The sequence below is a fragment of the Balearica regulorum genome, chromosome 9, assembly GCF_011004875.1.
Source record: "Balearica regulorum gibbericeps isolate bBalReg1 chromosome 9, bBalReg1.pri, whole genome shotgun sequence".
Taxonomy (NCBI): domain Eukaryota; kingdom Metazoa; phylum Chordata; class Aves; order Gruiformes; family Gruidae; genus Balearica; species Balearica regulorum.
This window is the reverse complement of record NC_046192.1, coordinates 12,101,452-12,118,348: the sequence shown is the minus strand read 5'-3', so window position 1 is coordinate 12,118,348 and position 16,897 is coordinate 12,101,452. Positions and strand designations below refer to the sequence as shown.

General features: G+C 35.3%; 1 protein-coding gene across 2 annotated transcripts in view; it reads left to right on the top strand.

Moving 5' to 3' along the window:
* Nucleotides 1-16,897, top strand: part of ATR (ATR checkpoint kinase) — a 42,961-nt gene that overhangs the window by 12,858 nt on the left and 13,206 nt on the right. For both annotated transcript variants that reach the window (XM_075761148.1, XM_075761147.1), the window contains exons 16-32: nucleotides 325-510; nucleotides 974-1,066; nucleotides 2,592-2,722; nucleotides 2,857-3,000; nucleotides 4,217-4,310; nucleotides 5,045-5,170; nucleotides 6,657-6,863; nucleotides 7,081-7,194; nucleotides 8,082-8,197; nucleotides 9,104-9,224; nucleotides 10,147-10,284; nucleotides 11,401-11,608; nucleotides 12,081-12,259; nucleotides 13,169-13,333; nucleotides 14,494-14,585; nucleotides 15,526-15,617; nucleotides 16,019-16,196. In XM_075761148.1, coding sequence (XP_075617263.1) covers nucleotides 325-510; nucleotides 974-1,066; nucleotides 2,592-2,722; nucleotides 2,857-3,000; nucleotides 4,217-4,310; nucleotides 5,045-5,170; nucleotides 6,657-6,863; nucleotides 7,081-7,194; nucleotides 8,082-8,197; nucleotides 9,104-9,224; nucleotides 10,147-10,284; nucleotides 11,401-11,608; nucleotides 12,081-12,259; nucleotides 13,169-13,333; nucleotides 14,494-14,585; nucleotides 15,526-15,617; nucleotides 16,019-16,196 — 2,384 coding nt within the window. The remainder of the gene's footprint in view (nucleotides 1-324; nucleotides 511-973; nucleotides 1,067-2,591; nucleotides 2,723-2,856; nucleotides 3,001-4,216; nucleotides 4,311-5,044; nucleotides 5,171-6,656; nucleotides 6,864-7,080; nucleotides 7,195-8,081; nucleotides 8,198-9,103; nucleotides 9,225-10,146; nucleotides 10,285-11,400; nucleotides 11,609-12,080; nucleotides 12,260-13,168; nucleotides 13,334-14,493; nucleotides 14,586-15,525; nucleotides 15,618-16,018; nucleotides 16,197-16,897) is intronic.

Below are 16,897 nucleotides of genomic sequence, written 5' to 3'. Positions count from 1 at the left end.
CTATTATACATGCAGATTAGGAGCAGAAATTGATGAATAGCGAGCTTTCTGCTTTATTTAAGTTAAGATATTGAAAACATGGGTGGGGAAATGATATATACAGAAGTTTGGTTCGTCTTGTTATTTATAATTTGTTCCATTGGCTCTGAGGTACTGTTGTAAGATGTTTTGTGAACTTAAAAACTCTAAAAAAACTTGGTTTATCTAACTTTTTCTTTGATTTCTATGGTAAATTAACCAGAGCCCAATGCCTCCTGTCTCTCTGTGTGTTAGTTTCATTGTGATGAAATGAAGACTTCGTTTCTGTTTGCTGTTTGATTATAGAATGAGACTGAGATAGAACTGGGCAGCTTGCTGAGACAGGACTACCAAGGACTGCATAATGAATTATTGCTACGTATAGGAGAACACTATCAACAAGTCTTCAATGGTTTGTCAATATTGGCTTCATTTGCATCTCACGATGATCCCTATCAGGGACCAAGAGAAATAACATCACCTGAACAAATGGTAAGGACGTCAAAATATTCATGTTCAGTTTTGTTCAATAATTTTTTTCTCCCGTCTGAGAGTGAAGACGGTTTAATGTTCTCTAAAGTTATTTGAGGCAAGAAGTGGAGGAAAGGCTGGCATTTCATATTAAGTGTCCCTGTAATAGGGAGATACATATCAAGTATGGATAAAAAAACCCCTAAGACAAGAAAAACCCCAAACACACACACATCACCAAACCCCAAAATCCTACCAAAACAAAAAACCCCACAGCCTAATAGTGATGTCTTTTATTAACACTGGTAATTCTTAAGGAGCAGTGTATGTATTTGGGATTCTTCTCATTTGTCTTTCAGAATTAGCATTTCATACTTGCTTTTTAATTTTTTAAGCTTAGGAATGTGTGAATAGGAAGATTATTTGGGGTTTTTAACTTCCTTTTTTCTTTTTATTTTTTTTTTTTTTTTTTTTTATTAAACAGGCTGATTATCTGCAACCTAAATTGCTTGGTATCTTGGCTTTTTTTAACATGCAGTTACTGAGTTCCAGTGTTGGCATTGAGGATAAAAAAATGGTGTGTAAACTTAGTTTTGAATATTAAAACAAAGATATGAAAGGGCTATTTTAATATTCCAGACTTACTTATATGATTGTGCAACTGTCATTGAAGTCTGAAAGATACTAAGGTTCCGATATGATTCCGATCCAATTGAAAACTGATGGTGTCACTGTGGGTGGGACTTCTGTGTAAGCTCAAAAGTTTGGGATTTTTTTCAGTGGTGGGTTTTGGGTTTTTTTTCCTTTAATGGTCAGCTAATGTACATATTTCAGTTAGACACGATATATGTAACAAGTCAGTCAACCAGTAATTACAGAGGAGGAATCCAAGTGTATGTTTTGTATGTGTGAAAGAAACAAAGTGGAGGGTGAGGGAATATGGGAGAAAACAGGTTACTGCAGGGAACAGGGTTATAAGGGCACCAAAGGGCAAAGCTAAAGAAAATAAGATGCAAATCCAAGAGAAACTGGGCTTTATTGGTTTTGTTTCTCACAGAACAGCTCCTTCCAGCTTTACAGTAGAGAGCATTTAGAGAAGTTAGAGCTCACAACTTGACACAAAGTCTGAAAATTCTGCTCTGCTGAGGCAGTGCTTCTAACCACAAGACAGGCCTTTTAGCCACCTCACAGAGGTAGTGCAGATGATTTCTGTAGGGAATTTTTCAGTGCTAGAATGTATATAACCTTTACATTGATGGACTGCATTTTCTCTGCTGTTCTTTCAGGCTTTTTGCTTCTCAGATACATTGAGATGCTCTCATTTTCATAGCCCCATCTCTTCGTGGTTTCTGAATTTCTTCATTTGTTTAGCATTTCCTCTGCTGCACCTACTATTCTTTCTATCTTTTCCTGTTCCATTTTTTGTTCTTGGTGAGTTTACCCTTCCGTGACCTTTCCTCAAGCTCAGGTTTCTTCCTGTGTTACTGATCTATCAGGCTGGACGTTGTACTACCTTCTTTGGTACGGTGTTACTGTGACTGAAATATCTCCTGCGTTTTCTGCGTCTCTGTATTTCTCTTCTATCTTTCATCAGTCCCATTGACAACTGAGCTATTACCTGTTCCCTGAAGCTTACCAGTCACTTCTGCCAGGATTTGTACGTCAACTCTGTTGTTGGTGTTTTGTTGCTTGTGGGTTTTTGTTTAGGTTTTTTGTTTGTTTGTTTTTAATGTAAGTTTGTTTGTTTTCTCTATAGTTCAGAAATCTGCTCTTTTCAGCTTTTAAAACTTTGGACATATAGTCAATCATGTGTTATAACAGACTTCTGTAACCATTAACTCCTTTGGTGTCCACAGTTCTTCCCTCATCAATCTGTCAACAGCCTAAATAACAGCTTCTTTGTTACAATCCTGTCATTACAGATCCCCTTTCACTCTCTTTTCCTCTAACCCCCAAATTCTTTATTGAAACATCAAACTGAATTTGATGTCTTATAGAGTATGATTTCTTAAGCCAGGGTAGCCTAGTTTTATTAGAAACTATGGCTTGTATATGTTTTGCTGAGTATCTAATACATTAAAATGATTTTTCTCCATGTCTAGGCTTTAAACAGTCTTATGTCTTTAATGAAGCTCATGGGTCCCAAACACATCAGTTCAGTAAGAGTGAAGATGATGACTACACTGAGAACAGCTCTAAGATACAAGGATGACTTTCCAGAACTGTGTTGCAGGTGAACTGACAATAGACAATAACATAAGCCACAGAGCTAAAGTAATTTAAAATGCTTCTCATGACTCACCTAAAATGTCTTTAGGCAGAGAAGAATCATTGATTACTATTGTTTTATTGTCTTCTCTTCTTTAGAGCCTGGGATTGTTTTGTTCGAAGTCTGGACCATTCGTACCTTGGCTCCTTGCTTAGTCATGTTATTGTAGCGTTATTGCCCCTTATGCATATCCAACCAAAGGAAACTACAGGAGTATTTTACTTTCTCATAGTTGAGAACAGGTACCGTACAAAATATTTTCAGTTATATGGATTAAATCCTGTAACAGAAATGAGGATAACCCTAAATTAAAGTTGTCCAGCACTGAGATGAGAAAACTTGTTATTCTGCAAAATAGTATGTTGTTCTATAAAATTCCCACTTCCCTAAATTGCAATGAGACTTTTAAATTTGACAAGCGATAGCCTCACCTGAAAAGGTTTTTTTGTATTGCCCTTATAAAAATATATGATGCTATGGCCAAGTTACAACCCATTTAGACACCCCTGCCAGGTTTTCCAATTCCATGTTTTTTCTGCTGGTACAGAAAATGACTTCCCTCTATAGGGTACACAGACAGAATAACAATGATTGCTAACACTGGCTCTAAGCTAGAGAGACGTGTACAGAGGAAAGAGGGAGGAAATAAGTTCTTTGTTTGTTTCAATAATTAGAGTTATGGTTATGGAGTGCACAGAATTTAATGTTGAGTAAGATTTTGTACATCCTCTTCACAAGTGGTCACACCAACTGGAAAAAAAAAATCAAAGTCTAACACTGAGACTTAAATTTTCACAACTCAACCTTTTTGAAGACTATGTCATGTCTTAATTCTTTTTCATCTTATGCTTTGCAGCTTAAAATTAGGAAATTTTTTTTTTTTTAGGAATGGTGATAGTTTATATCTTGATTAATTTTGTTGGGTTTTCATTTTTCTTGCACTGTATCATACCAACAGTATTCAAAATAAAAGGTGGCAATAGGAATAATAAGGCCCTTGTAGAAGCCCATAGTAGCAAAATTGAAAGAGATTTCTTCATGTTAGGAACACAGAATTCTTTTTTTTTTGGTTGTGTGATTTCTTTTCTTATGAGGAAAACTGGAACTGGATTCACGTCAAATGGGATTATTCTGACTCTTTGGCCAATGTCCAAAATAAGGAGAGCCAATCCTGGTAGAGATGAATGGCAACTTTGAGAGCTTTGGAAAGAACTCTCTTTAAAAAAGAAAGTAATTTGAAATAGAGAGGAGAAATACCTGTGACTTAGCTGAGTAACAAGAGAAAGAAATTGTTTAATATGTGTACTTAATTAAATAAAAAAATCATGGAATTTACTTTTTTCTAGTTCTTCTAGTCATTACATTTAATTACTTTCTTTTGATGGGTATTAAAGGCTTTTCTCATCCAACTGATGTTTGCTATGTTCTTTACAATTCTATTTTTTTTTTAACTATTAGGGATGCAGTACGAGACTTTTTACATGAGATATATTTTCTGCCTGACCTTCCAGAACTAAAAGAAGTTCAGGTTGTCCTTCAGGACTATAGAAAGGTACAGCTTCTTTTATTTATTTGTTTATTCTTAATGCATCAAATGAATTCATGGCAAGTGAGGAAAATATGTAAAGTTTATTTTTAAGCAGAAATAGTATTTATCTGCCTCCACAACAAAACAGAATTTGTGTATTGCAGGAATACTTTGAAGCAGATTCTGATTCTTGTTTAGGACTGAAATATGCTCATGTTTAGCATGCTTTTTTCTGTAGCATCTCCTGAACACTGACTTTTCATCTTTTTGAGGCTAAAGAAATTGTAAGATTAAAAGTTGGCAGTATTAGCTATGGTAATGATTGTGTTAAAAGAGAAGCTACTTTTAATTTGATCCCTCCTCTGTATTCTCATTAAAGGTAACAAAGTTTGTCTATTTTTAGCAGTACTCTATGGTCCATTTGTTTTGCTTGCCCTCAGAATGGTTACGTAATAGATGGGAAGTAGCAATTACTTAGTGGCAATGAGGTAACAAAAGTAAAAATTAATTTTAGATTAAATAATGAGGTACTCCAAGCAAAGCATTTTCTTCTGATCTAATAATATACACAAAAATGTAAATATAGAATATTTTTGAGGAATATATTTTAAAAAATCGGAAGACTGTGGTATATGGATATAGATAAGAATGTAGGCAGAAGGGTAATTGTATGTGTTCTCACTTGTGTTCTTTGAGATGCTGCTTAACCATGTTCCGGTTATACTTAACTTAAACTTCTTATGTCATGTCTTGTTCAGGAATCCTCCAAAAGCACTGACTTGCAGACAACGCTGCAGCTGTCTATGAGAGCTATTCAGCATGAGAATGTGGATGTTCGTATTCATGCACTTACCAGCCTGAAAGAAACATTATATAGAAATCAGGTATTGAAAACCTGCTTCAGTAGCATTAAAAATAAATCAAAGTAGTGTCTGGACCAACAATCTAAAACTCCTTACTGTTACTGGGCGTTCACATGAACTGTATTATTCTCCTCAATTAATTAACCTAGCTATTTCCTAATATAATGGTGAGAAGGGATTCTTTTTCCATCATGTCTCCTTGTAAGAGGACTTTCAAATTCTCCAAAACTCTGTAATGCTGATTCAGCAAGGCTAGTGGTACTTCCCCCCCCCCCCCAACTATGAGGAAAAATATATTGAAGAACTCCATTTTGGCAATCTATTGGGTGGGCTTGTTCTCTGTTAGAACATGTATGGCTTTTGTATCAGGAGACTAATACATTAAAGCCATCATTTTTTGTGTGTGAGTGTAATATCTGAAAGAATTAAGTTGTGTGTGACCACCTGACACCTTTAATTTTTTTCTTCTCTTCCTTCTTTGTCTTCCACCTTCAAAAATTTGAATCCATTTATCATACTCAAATTTTTATAGCCATGTACAAGTTGAAGATACTGCTTTACAAATCTATGTGGTTATTAGCCCAGAGGGATGTATATGACCTATTAAAAAAGAATAAATAATCTATCCCCTTAGTAGCTATGAGATAGTGGGACACTCTTCAGTCAGAAATTAAAAAAAAATCCTAGCTAAAAGAACAAACAATCATTGTGTATATTCCTGGCCAATCAGTAATTCTTGCAGTTCAGGTCAGCAAAATCTTGCCATGTCTTGCTTAGAAGTCTAGCAAAATAACTGAGGCAAATCAAACAATTAGTTCCACAGCTTGTGGAACTACTTGCTCTGTGATGTTGACTGTGGTTTCACTTTTCATTAAACATAACAATGACAAACATCTTCACATTATTAAGAGAAATTTTTTTCTATATTTAGACTAAATGTGGAACTGGGGAATAAAAGCTGGGCCAAAATGAAAAACAAAGGACATCAATTAAAATTATGGGCGTTGATTAAAGGACTTGAAACCCTGGGCTTTGTAGGACTGAGAGTGAAGAAATGGCCAACAAGTGGGAAATAGTAAAGATACAAATGGCAGCAAAACCAGAAGGTATGACAACAGCTGCATGAGAGAAATTGGGAGGAAGTATCAGAACACATGAAGAAAAGGGACAGATAAGATAATGCAGAAAAGAGGAGAGGTTCTTGGTAAGACAAGGAAAGAAAATGAAGTTAGTAGAGAGGTCTATGATAATGAAATACAATATTGGCCCTGACAGCATTATTAATTGAGGCCCAAATTCCTTATTCATTTATTTAGTCCTTCCTTGGGAAAGAAGAAATTTAGGGCAATTTGGCTATAGTTACAAAATGACAGTATTTGAATCACTAACCTAAAGTCATGGATAAATGAAATATGAACTAAGAGTGAATTACAGATAGAAAATTTCTGAGATTTATTCTACAACCATGTTTATGGTAAATAGTCATTTTTATTTTTTAACTTCCTAGGAAAAATTGATAAAGTATGTAACAGACAGTGAAACGGTGGAACCAGTCATCTCCCAGTTGGTAACTGTACTTCTGATTGGCTGCCAGGATGCAAATTCTCAAGCTCGACTACTTTGTGGAGAATGTTTAGGTGAACTGGGAGCCATAGATCCTGGCAGGCTCGACTTTTCAACAAGTGAAACACAAGGAAAACATTTTACATTTGTGGTAAGAAGTGTTGCTGTAGTGTTTTGTTTAGCGTTACGGGTTTTTTTAAAAGTACTTGGGAGTAGAGAACCTCTTATCTTTAGACCTTTTGAAAAAAATCTATACTTGCTTTCTCATCTAAACCAGTTTAGAGTCAGGCTTCAAAGTGATTATTTAGAGATTGAAGATACAGCTATTACTCTGTTTTAATAAAACTGGCATTCTGTTTGTGGTTGAGGCTGGTGTGGAGGATCCAAATTTTGCCTATGGATTATTAATGGAACTGACCAGAGCATTCCTTGCTTATGCTGATAATGTTCGTGCTCAGGATTCTGCAGCATATGCGATTCAGGTGAGATACGTGGTTACATCCTAGTTTTCTTCACAAATTATTTCCTATCACACTGAACTTAGGATTATGTAATATAAATGTACATTTTGAAGTACATGTTTAAGTATTTGAAACTTCATCCTATGCAGCTTTAAATTAGAAGGTAAAAGGTTATGCAGGGTAGTGATTTTTTTTATTTTTTCAACTCCACAGTGCTCACTTAGAAGATTTGTTTGCTTTTGTGTCACAGTACTTTAGGAGAGATCTCATGTTTCAGAGGTAACTAACAGTCCATACATAGTGCTTCAAGGAGTAATCCTGAGGCTGACTTAGAAATGGTGCAGGTTCTGTAGGCAGAAATGAAAAGCAGTAAGTATCCCAAAGAGGGTTTCTGCTTACGCTTTTAAGAAGCAACTGAAAGGGAGTCTACCCTTATTTTCAGACTCTAGTCTTTTGTGCTGTTTGCCAACTCCAAGCAGATTTGGTGGTGTGGGGTTTTTGTTTGGTTTGTTGTTGTTCTTTAATGTCTTTGTGAAAAACTTCAGGACAGTTCTTTGCTCCAGGAGAAAATAAGTGGTCCCATGTAGTCAGTGGAATAAGGAAATTTCATTAGTTTATGCACAAGGAGGAATTGGACTAACTTCTAGTCCTGGGTTTATTGGCAGATGTGGAGAATACAAGATAATATGGTCCAAACACCAACTGGAGAATCTGGAGAATCAATAGTTAGTTGAAATCAACACTGCTCCCTAATAGGGGATTAACAATGCTGGATGAAAGTTTTGCAGTTATAATTTCTGAACTAAGCATTCTGTAACTTTTATCTCATTACTTCTGTATATACATCAGTTTTGTTACTACTGTGGTCATGAAACGCTGACTTGGTCATGTAAATCATGCCTTTTCAGGAGTTATTGTCTATCTATGACTGTAGAGAGACAAACACTGACTGCCCAGGCTCCAGGCTTTGGAGGAGGTTTCCTGAGCACGTGCAGGAGATCTTGGAACCTCATTTAAATACACGGTATATGACAACTTCAGCAATTTCTTTTTCTAACAGCTTTAAAAACACTTTTTTTTCCCTCCAGGCTAGCAATAACTTCATTTGGTTTTGCGATTGTTACTCTTCTGTGAAGAGTGATATGTGTATATACAAAATTCAAATAAGGTCTTTCTACATAAAGCTGAATTAGCACTTCCTTGAATGTAATTATAAATGAAACAAGCAAAATTCTGAGTTCATACCTTGCCCGGATCTGTCTGTCCCTAAAGCATTGTCTTATATAATGTTTTGAAGCTTTTATTTCTGTTTTCTTTGTACAAATTCTCACTAGGATTTGAGTTTGTACTCAAATCCATTAATACCCCTTTACTGCTACCCTTTATAGAAATAGGAGGAGCTCATTGGATTTTAATTTGACTTGTCATTTTGTTGAATTAATGAAAAAAATAATGTGAAAAAAACTTCAAATGATGTATGCACCTTAATTTGAAATAATCAACAATGTTTTCTTTCTGTTTTCTCATTAAGACAGTCATGCTCATCTGTGATAAGTTTTACCTTTTTAGAAAACAAACTTTGGCATTTCTTGGCTTTCATATATGTTGTGGGGTTTTCCTGTCAAAAACATAATGCTCAAATATCTATTGAACGGCATTTCTTAAAACTGATTTGAATAGCACTTTGAAGTATACTTTAAAATTCTGGTGATGTGTTAGGTTGTTTGTATTTCATGCTTCATTTTAAGACACTCTAGAATAAAAGATGTTGACTACTGAAAGCATTCTCTTAATTCTTTTCTTAAAAGATTGAAAAAATGAAACCTAATATGATTCCAATTAGGGAACTTCATAATTAACAATGTGCTATTGTTTTTTATTATATTAAATTAAAAGTTAGTTTTATTAAATGGATATTTTAAAATTACAGATACAAGAGTTATCAAAAGGCTGTAAATTGGTCTAAGATGAAGAAGCCCATTTACTTAAGCAAATTAGGTGATAATTTTGCAGAATGGTCAGCAACTTGGGCAGGTTATCTTATAACAAAGGTAAGAGAATAAATCTGTCTATATTGGTATATACAACACAGGTCTTGAACCACATTTCAGTTTCTGAAAGTAAGGGATGAATGGGGGGATATGCCTATTCGCTGTAGGTCTGTTAAAGCACATACCTACTTCGTGCATCATCAAGATAACCATGGACCTTCCCTTACGCAGCATTGTTGCTTATTGGCTGGGCTTCATGGGTAGTATCAAAGCTAAAAGTCTAGGAAATTTGCCCTTGTCCAGAGATTTTTGTATAGCTGAAGGCACTGGCAAATGCTTCTGAAAAGTATCTGAAATACTTCTGGAAAATCTCAGATTTACCTTCTCATTTTCTGAAAGATTTCTTTCATTTCCCCATAGCTCCACAGTCCCAGCACATAAAAAGTACTTGTCTTTTTCTTCCTTTCCTTTCCCCTTTCCAACATGTAAGTGACCCACTGAAAATTTCATTTCCAAATCAGCCACTTTAAGAAGTGAATTTAATCACAGTAGCTCAGTAGCTACACTGTCCTCTAATTCAGAGAGAAAAGCGTAGAATCCTACATAATTTCCTACTTTTTGCAGACTTTTAAGGGCAGAAGAGAGGCTGAGCGTAGCAATACTCTCAGGTTTAACCTTAAGATTTTTTTTCTATGGCCAGTGCAAGTTCACAATGGTGTAGAAAACCTGGAAAAGTGGAACATGTAAGCCATGCTTGCGTGCCTTTTTGTGGTATCAGCAATTGATACATGTAATAGCAGCTGCCATCTGGCATCCCTGTTGCAGGATTGCTAAGTCTAATGAACCTTCTGTGGGAGACAAATATCTTAAAATTATTTGATGGAATAGAATTTGTATTTGTCAGCAAAAAGAAACCTATTAATTGTTCAGGCATTTGCACTTTTGTTATGATGCTTTTCCTGGCAATAATATTTTTCTATAGGTACGACATGATCTTGCCAGAAAAGTTTTCGATTGCTGCAGTATTATGATGAAAAATGACTATAAAGTGACAATTTATCTGCTTCCACACATCCTTGTCTATGTTTTGTTGGGATGCAGTAAAGAGGATCAACAAGAGGTGAGATGTGTAAGATGGTAGTGTTCTTCATAGGAATGTTCAGGAACTGCTCTTTCTAAGAGCTGTTCAGCTCTACAGAATTACTCTAGACCTACATGAACAAATTGTAGAGGTGTTAAACTCCTTTTTCTGTGTTGTTAATACAATTTTTCTGCCAGGGTTTTGAATGTGCTCGTACAAGTCTGTGTTGAACTGCTTTTCTGTGGATTTCCATTTATTTCTTCAGTAGGGCCTAGGATGAGATATTATACAGTTAATTATGATTTCAGTAATGTCAAGAGCTGGAGTGGTACAAAAAAGAAGAGTGCAACACAAACAAGGAATAGATTGAACTTGTGTACTTCCAAGAATTCAGCCCCATAATTCTTTCCCTCCCTTGCATACACTTACAATTTAAGAGGAAAAACTATTTAGCTACCAGATTCATGCAGAGCAGGATTCGTAGATGTCTTGTAGGAAAGCAGAGATAGGAGAGAAAAGAATCATCCCGTCTGCTTTTTGACTTCTGCTAAAGCACACTGAAGAAGAGACTGACAAATATAACTGATGTGCTATTTGAAATTTCACAGCTAAGATACCTGTGTGTAAACATTGTGGGTATGTAGAGGTGTGTGATGATTTTTCTTGTGTGAACAAGTACATCCACAATAAACATCTACTGTGTAACTCATATTCTGTTGGCTAAAACAAACAGGAAGCAGGTCTTTCAGCATGGTATTTACTTAAATATAAGCAAAAAGTAGATCTGTGATCAGGTAGCCAGCAGATGACTCTTACCAAACTTGAAGTATTGTGTTTGCAGCAGAAGTGCAGTAGCATTCATTGTGTCTTGAAACCTAAAATTCCAGTAATCGTGATGGTTATTCTGAATCCAAGGTTTTGCTTTTCAAAGGCTTTCTCCATGTATGGAATCTCCCCACAACAACTGCTGCTTGGTTTGCCATTTCTTCCTCTTAAGATTGTGGGACAAGCAGAGCTTGGAAATAAGCCCCAAATTTTTAAAATATACAATTAAAATATCTAATATTTAGGTAGATTTTTGTGTTAATTGCTGTTTCCTACTATTTTGATGGCTGTATGGTACTTCTGTCTTTTATCATATTAATGTTTGTGTAGGTTTACGTGGAGATTATGGCTGTTCTGAAACACGATGACCAGTCTACCAGGAGACTTGAAGACAGTGCATCTGATCTAAGTCAGCTGAGCACACAGACAGTGTTTTCCATGCTTGATCATCTCACTCAGTGGGCTAGACATAAGTTTCAAATACTTATTGCTGAGAAAAATACTGGCAAGTCTAGCAAAGACAGAGGTGATCTAAAAAGTGAGTGATGCTTATTTTATTTAAAGTTGCATTTACATTCTTCAGATAAGTATTTAAACTTGCAACTTCACATTATGACCATTTAAGAATGCAGTATTACTGTAATATGTTAGTCTGCTTTGTGATTTCTTACTATTATATTGTGATTCCCATCCCCTCCCACCCCAAATCCATTGGTTTGAATGCCTATTGTTAGAAAAACAGATTCAAAATTAAAAAATGAAATGTTAGTTTCTTGGTAGTTTTCTAAAGGTTTAGTTTAACATGTTCTATGCAGTCTTGCAAGATGTAGGAAGTTCGCCAGGATTGTTTTCAATAAATTATTGATGACAGCAGAGAAAAACGTGTTCTTAAATTAATCCAATTATCTCACTAAATTGTGAAATGAATTAACTGAATTTTGATGCATAAAGTAATTCTTGTAAATGAAACCTCAACGGACAGACTTTTTAAAATGTCTTTTTTTCTATAGCGTCAAGTGAGGACTATGGAGAATATCAAAATGTGACACGTTTTCTAGACCTCATACCTCAGGATACACTAGCTGTGGCTTCCTTTCGCTCTAAGGCTTACACAAGGGCTGTGATGCACTTTGAATCATTCATCACTGAGAAGAAACAAAATATTCAGGAGCATCTTGGATTTCTTCAGGTTATGAAGTTCTTTTTGGGTTTTGTTTTATTTTAAAATGAAAATTGACAAAGCTTTGTTCTTCTATGTCTAATTCTTCTTTGAGATGAGAATAAGAAAAGATGTAGTCAGGCTCTTGCTGTTGGATACAAGTGTTTAGTCATCTGTCTTTCAGCAATATTTAGTATTTTCCCTTGCTTGGCATGCTTCTTAGATGAAAAGGAAGGAGTAGCTTTCCAGTGTGTAATAAAATATTTTAAAATCCTGAAAATAGTTAAATGTGGTTCTGTTGAAAATATAGTATTTACTGCTTTTAATTAACTCTGTGCTTTTTGTCAGAGAAAACACAGCCAACTATAGTAACAAAACAACCCAACAAAAAAGACAAAACACATTTGAAGGAAAGCTAAGTGGCTTATTCTAAAGAACAGAAGGAGCTAATGCTAAGGGTGTTGAAATTGATTTAAATTATTTTCAGGAAGCATTTTAACCTTTGAGATGAGCCTGTCTCTGGTTCCCCTATGGTTTATATTCTTCAGTGATGTTTCTAATTTGAAAAACTTAGTATGTTGCTTTTCCACCTTAAGTATTTTGCAGCTTTATATTTTATAACTTTATCATGTAATAATAGGATAGTTATTTTGTCCTTTATACAAATTGCTTCAGGTATCTTTATGTGTTATTCTTTCTTATTCTTTCTATAGCATGAGATCATGAGTATTACAGTATGCTAAGCAAAAGTAGGATTCAAATTTGGAAGTACCCCAAAAAAACTGACGTTTTCCATGAATGCTTAATGCCAAGAAGTCCTACAGGGTAGTTTGTTCTCCTTTTTCAAGAAGTTGCATGATTCTGAGCATGTTATGTATAAAATATCTTGTTGTCTTAGAGTTGTTTTTAATGTCCGTTTTCAATTCTGTTTGAATAAAGAAATTGTATGCTGCTATGCATGAGCCAGATGGAGTAGCTGGGGTGAGTGCAATTCGGAAAGCAGAACCATCTCTCAAAGAACAAATCCTTGAACATGAAAGTATTGGCTTGCTAAGAGATGCAACAGCCTGTTATGATAGGGCTATCCAACTGGAACCTGATCAGGTAAATACAAGACAAATTATTTATATTTGAGGGTTTTTTTAAATATATATAATTATTTTTGTTAATCTTCTAACTAACACAAGACTAAGCCAAAAATACCTCTTCAGAAATATGTAAGTAAAATGGGAACATATGAGTTTATTCAGCAACTGCCACCCTAATTATTGCTATTGGACTGGGTTTATACTGTAATTTGCAGGCTTGGGTTAATAGTTGGATGCTTATGCCCAAGTTTTTGCTAGGACAGCTTACCAATTAAAATTCAGCCTTTGCTGGGAAAGGCCTGGAATTGGATTGCTTAAGTATCAATCAGTACTGGTACATGCCAAGAGAGCAATTACAGCAAGTTACCACAGGTAACTTGCTATTTTTGGTTATTGACTTCCAGGGAAAATGTTCATAATATAAGATCTATTAGAAATTGATTAAAGAAAACGTACAATTATTTGTCTTCCATTCCCCTTTCCCTTCCTTTATTTGGAACATATAAGGTACTATAAAGCTGAGCAGTACTGAAAAACCATCATATTTTTCATATGCCAAAGTGAATATCCAGAGATACGGTGCTCAATGCAGAAAGAAAGTTGAAGACATTACCTTTTCTATATTTGAAATACTCTTCTAATGGAAATCGGTAAAAAGTTTCCTAGGCTAGGGTATCCCTGTGCTTTCTTGCACTTCTCTATGAAGCAGAGGTTATCCAGCACAGCTGATAACAAGTATAGTAAATAGTGTTTTGATGGGCCCTACTTAGTTCCCACAGTATGGAAAACATTTTTATGAAGAGTGAAATTGCTTTGGCTTTTGGGGTTATTTCCTTTCTGTGACTTTTTTTTTCTTGTTATTGTTAATTTCTTTAAATCAATTTTTTATTTACAGCTCTGATATAGGTATTAATAAATTAACATTAAACTGTATTTGTGTTGAGGTGCATTTCAAAACTTGCAAATTGTGATTTAAGTTCTTTGATAATCATAGGCTTTTTAAATTTTGAATGTTCATTTAGCTTATGATGCAATTGGTTGTGCCTTTTCATATTATAGAAAGCATCCAAATGGACATATTTCCTCCTTCAGACTACCATGAATTTAATTAATGTATGTGTGTGTGTTTTTTAATTTGTTTGGTTTTTGGTTTTTTTTTTTCCCCCCCATTTCTAGATTATTCATTATCATGGTGTAGTGAAGTCCATGTTAGGCCTTGGTCAGTTATCTACTGTAATTACTCAGGTCAATGGAGTGCTTGCAAACAGGTACTGTAAACATCTAATACAATGTTTATTTGAGTTATATGAAGCTCTTGTATTCCACCTGTGTCTCAGTAGCCATTTTTGTGCATTATCAAGCATTTGAGGCTTATCAAGCATATCCAATTAGCAATGTAAAGCTAGAAAACTTGAAGTGCTTTGTCTATAAATTCTTTATTTCAAGACTTCAAGAAATCTTAGTAATTCTTGTCTGCATTGTGTGCAGTGTTGATATGTGCTTTAATTTCTTAAATAGAATCTTTCGTTCCTTGTCTTGCCTATTACCAGTACCTGAAGGGGCCTACAGGAAAGCTGGTGAGGGACTGTTTATCAGGGAGTGTAGTGACAGGACAAGGGGGAATGGGTTCAAGCTGAAGGAGGGTCGATTTAGCTTAGATGTTAGAAAGAAATTCTTCCCTGTAAGGGTGGTGAGGCACTGGAACAGGTTGCCCAGAGAGGTTGTGGATGCCCCATCCCTGGAAGTGTTCAAGGCCAGGTTGGATGGGGCTTTGGGCAACGTGGTCTAGTGGAGGGTGTCCCTGCCCACAGCAGGGGGGTTGGAACTATGTGGTCTTTAAGGTCCCTTCCAACCCAAACCATTCTATGATTCTATGGTATTACTAGTTCCATAGCTATTCTGTAGCCTAATAGGAGAAATGGATTGGAAGATGGTAATTTTTAAAATGTGCCATAGAAGTGAAATATGCTACTTGGCAATTGAATTTGTGGAATCATGTTGTACGGCTATTATTTGTTATTAATGCATATCCTTTGGTTTTATTTAATTTTATTAGAAGCAAGCCTACCTTGCTTCTTTTCAAGGAAGAGAAGTTTTACATAAAGAATATTTGCTAATATAATATAGGACTAACATACTGTGAGGGGGGAAAGGAAAAAAAAATTGAGTTCAGCACAAACTTTCATTGCCTTTGTTGTCTTTTAATAGGTCTGAATGGATTTCTGAATTGAACACTTACAGAGTGGAAGCAGCCTGGAAACTGTCACGATGGGATTTACTGGAAAATTATTTGGCTTCAGGTAAGTCATCATGATATCAAAATGTGAATATTTCCTTGCATTTCTGAACAAGTGTACATTTTAAGCTAATAATCTTGAATCAAGGGGCAGCTATTGTAATTTTTTAGTCTTGGGTTTTACTGGGGGGAGAGTTTGTTCTGACAGTCTTCTAGATTTTGTAAATGTATTTGATTGTAAACTGTATAGTCTTTGAGTAGACATAAGCGAGTGTAAGGCCAAATTCCTTCTGGTTTTTTTTGGGGGTGGATTATGGGGTCTAATTATACAGTATTTCTAAAATTCATTTCATTAGTTCTGAGAGAAACTTATTTTTCCAGTAGTATGTTAAGACAAATAAGCATGTTCAGATTAAGCTGCTTGAAGAAACAGGGTTTGAGAGGCTTTTTTTTTTCTCCGTAAAGATGTGAAGTCCACTACTTGGAGTGTCAGACTAGGACATTTATTATTATCAGCCAAGAAGAAAAATGAAGCAGCTTTTTATGAAACACTCAAGGTTGTTCGAGCAGAACAGATTGTACCCCTTTCAGCAGCAAGCTTTGAAAGAGGATCCTATCAGCGAGGATACGAACACATTATCAGGTTTCTGATTTTCATGTCACTGTTTTCAAATTCAGAAGTCACCTAATCAAGAATGCAGCAGCAAGAATTTTCCATTTCCACAATAAATGGTGCTGATGTGCATTTTCTGTCTTTTGTTTGTTTTTAATACTCACCCAACTGGAAACCTTTGATTAATTGGGAATTTATATTTATCCTTCATGAAAAATATTCGCAATAAAACTATTGGGTATAGTCTTTCAAAGTCAGCAAGCAAATCTGTGTAAACTCCAGGTAATAAAAATCAACAATTTAATTCCGTGCTTAAAGTAGTACATATAGGCCAGTTAACTCCATTAACTTAAGAGCATTACTTTTAATCTGTATGGTGGCCTAAAAGCATTCCCTTCTTTTATCAATAAAGAGCAGTAAGAATTGAAACCCCATCCTTTTCAGTGGTTTTACTTTTTCTTACTTTCTTACTTACCCTCTTTACATTTTGAGCAACCTGGTCTTGTGGAGGATGTCCCTGCCCATGGCAGGGCGGTTAGATCTAGGTGATCTTTAAGGTCACTTCCAACCCAAACCATTCCATGATTCTATAATTCTTTATTAATAAATTTTGAAGGTGGCTATAGTACACTAAAAAATGAGTAGCCTTTTTAAATGAAAAAGGCTTAGTACTTCTTCTGCACTGTAAATGCATCCTTATGACAAGATATTGCATGAAACTAGCCAGTTGA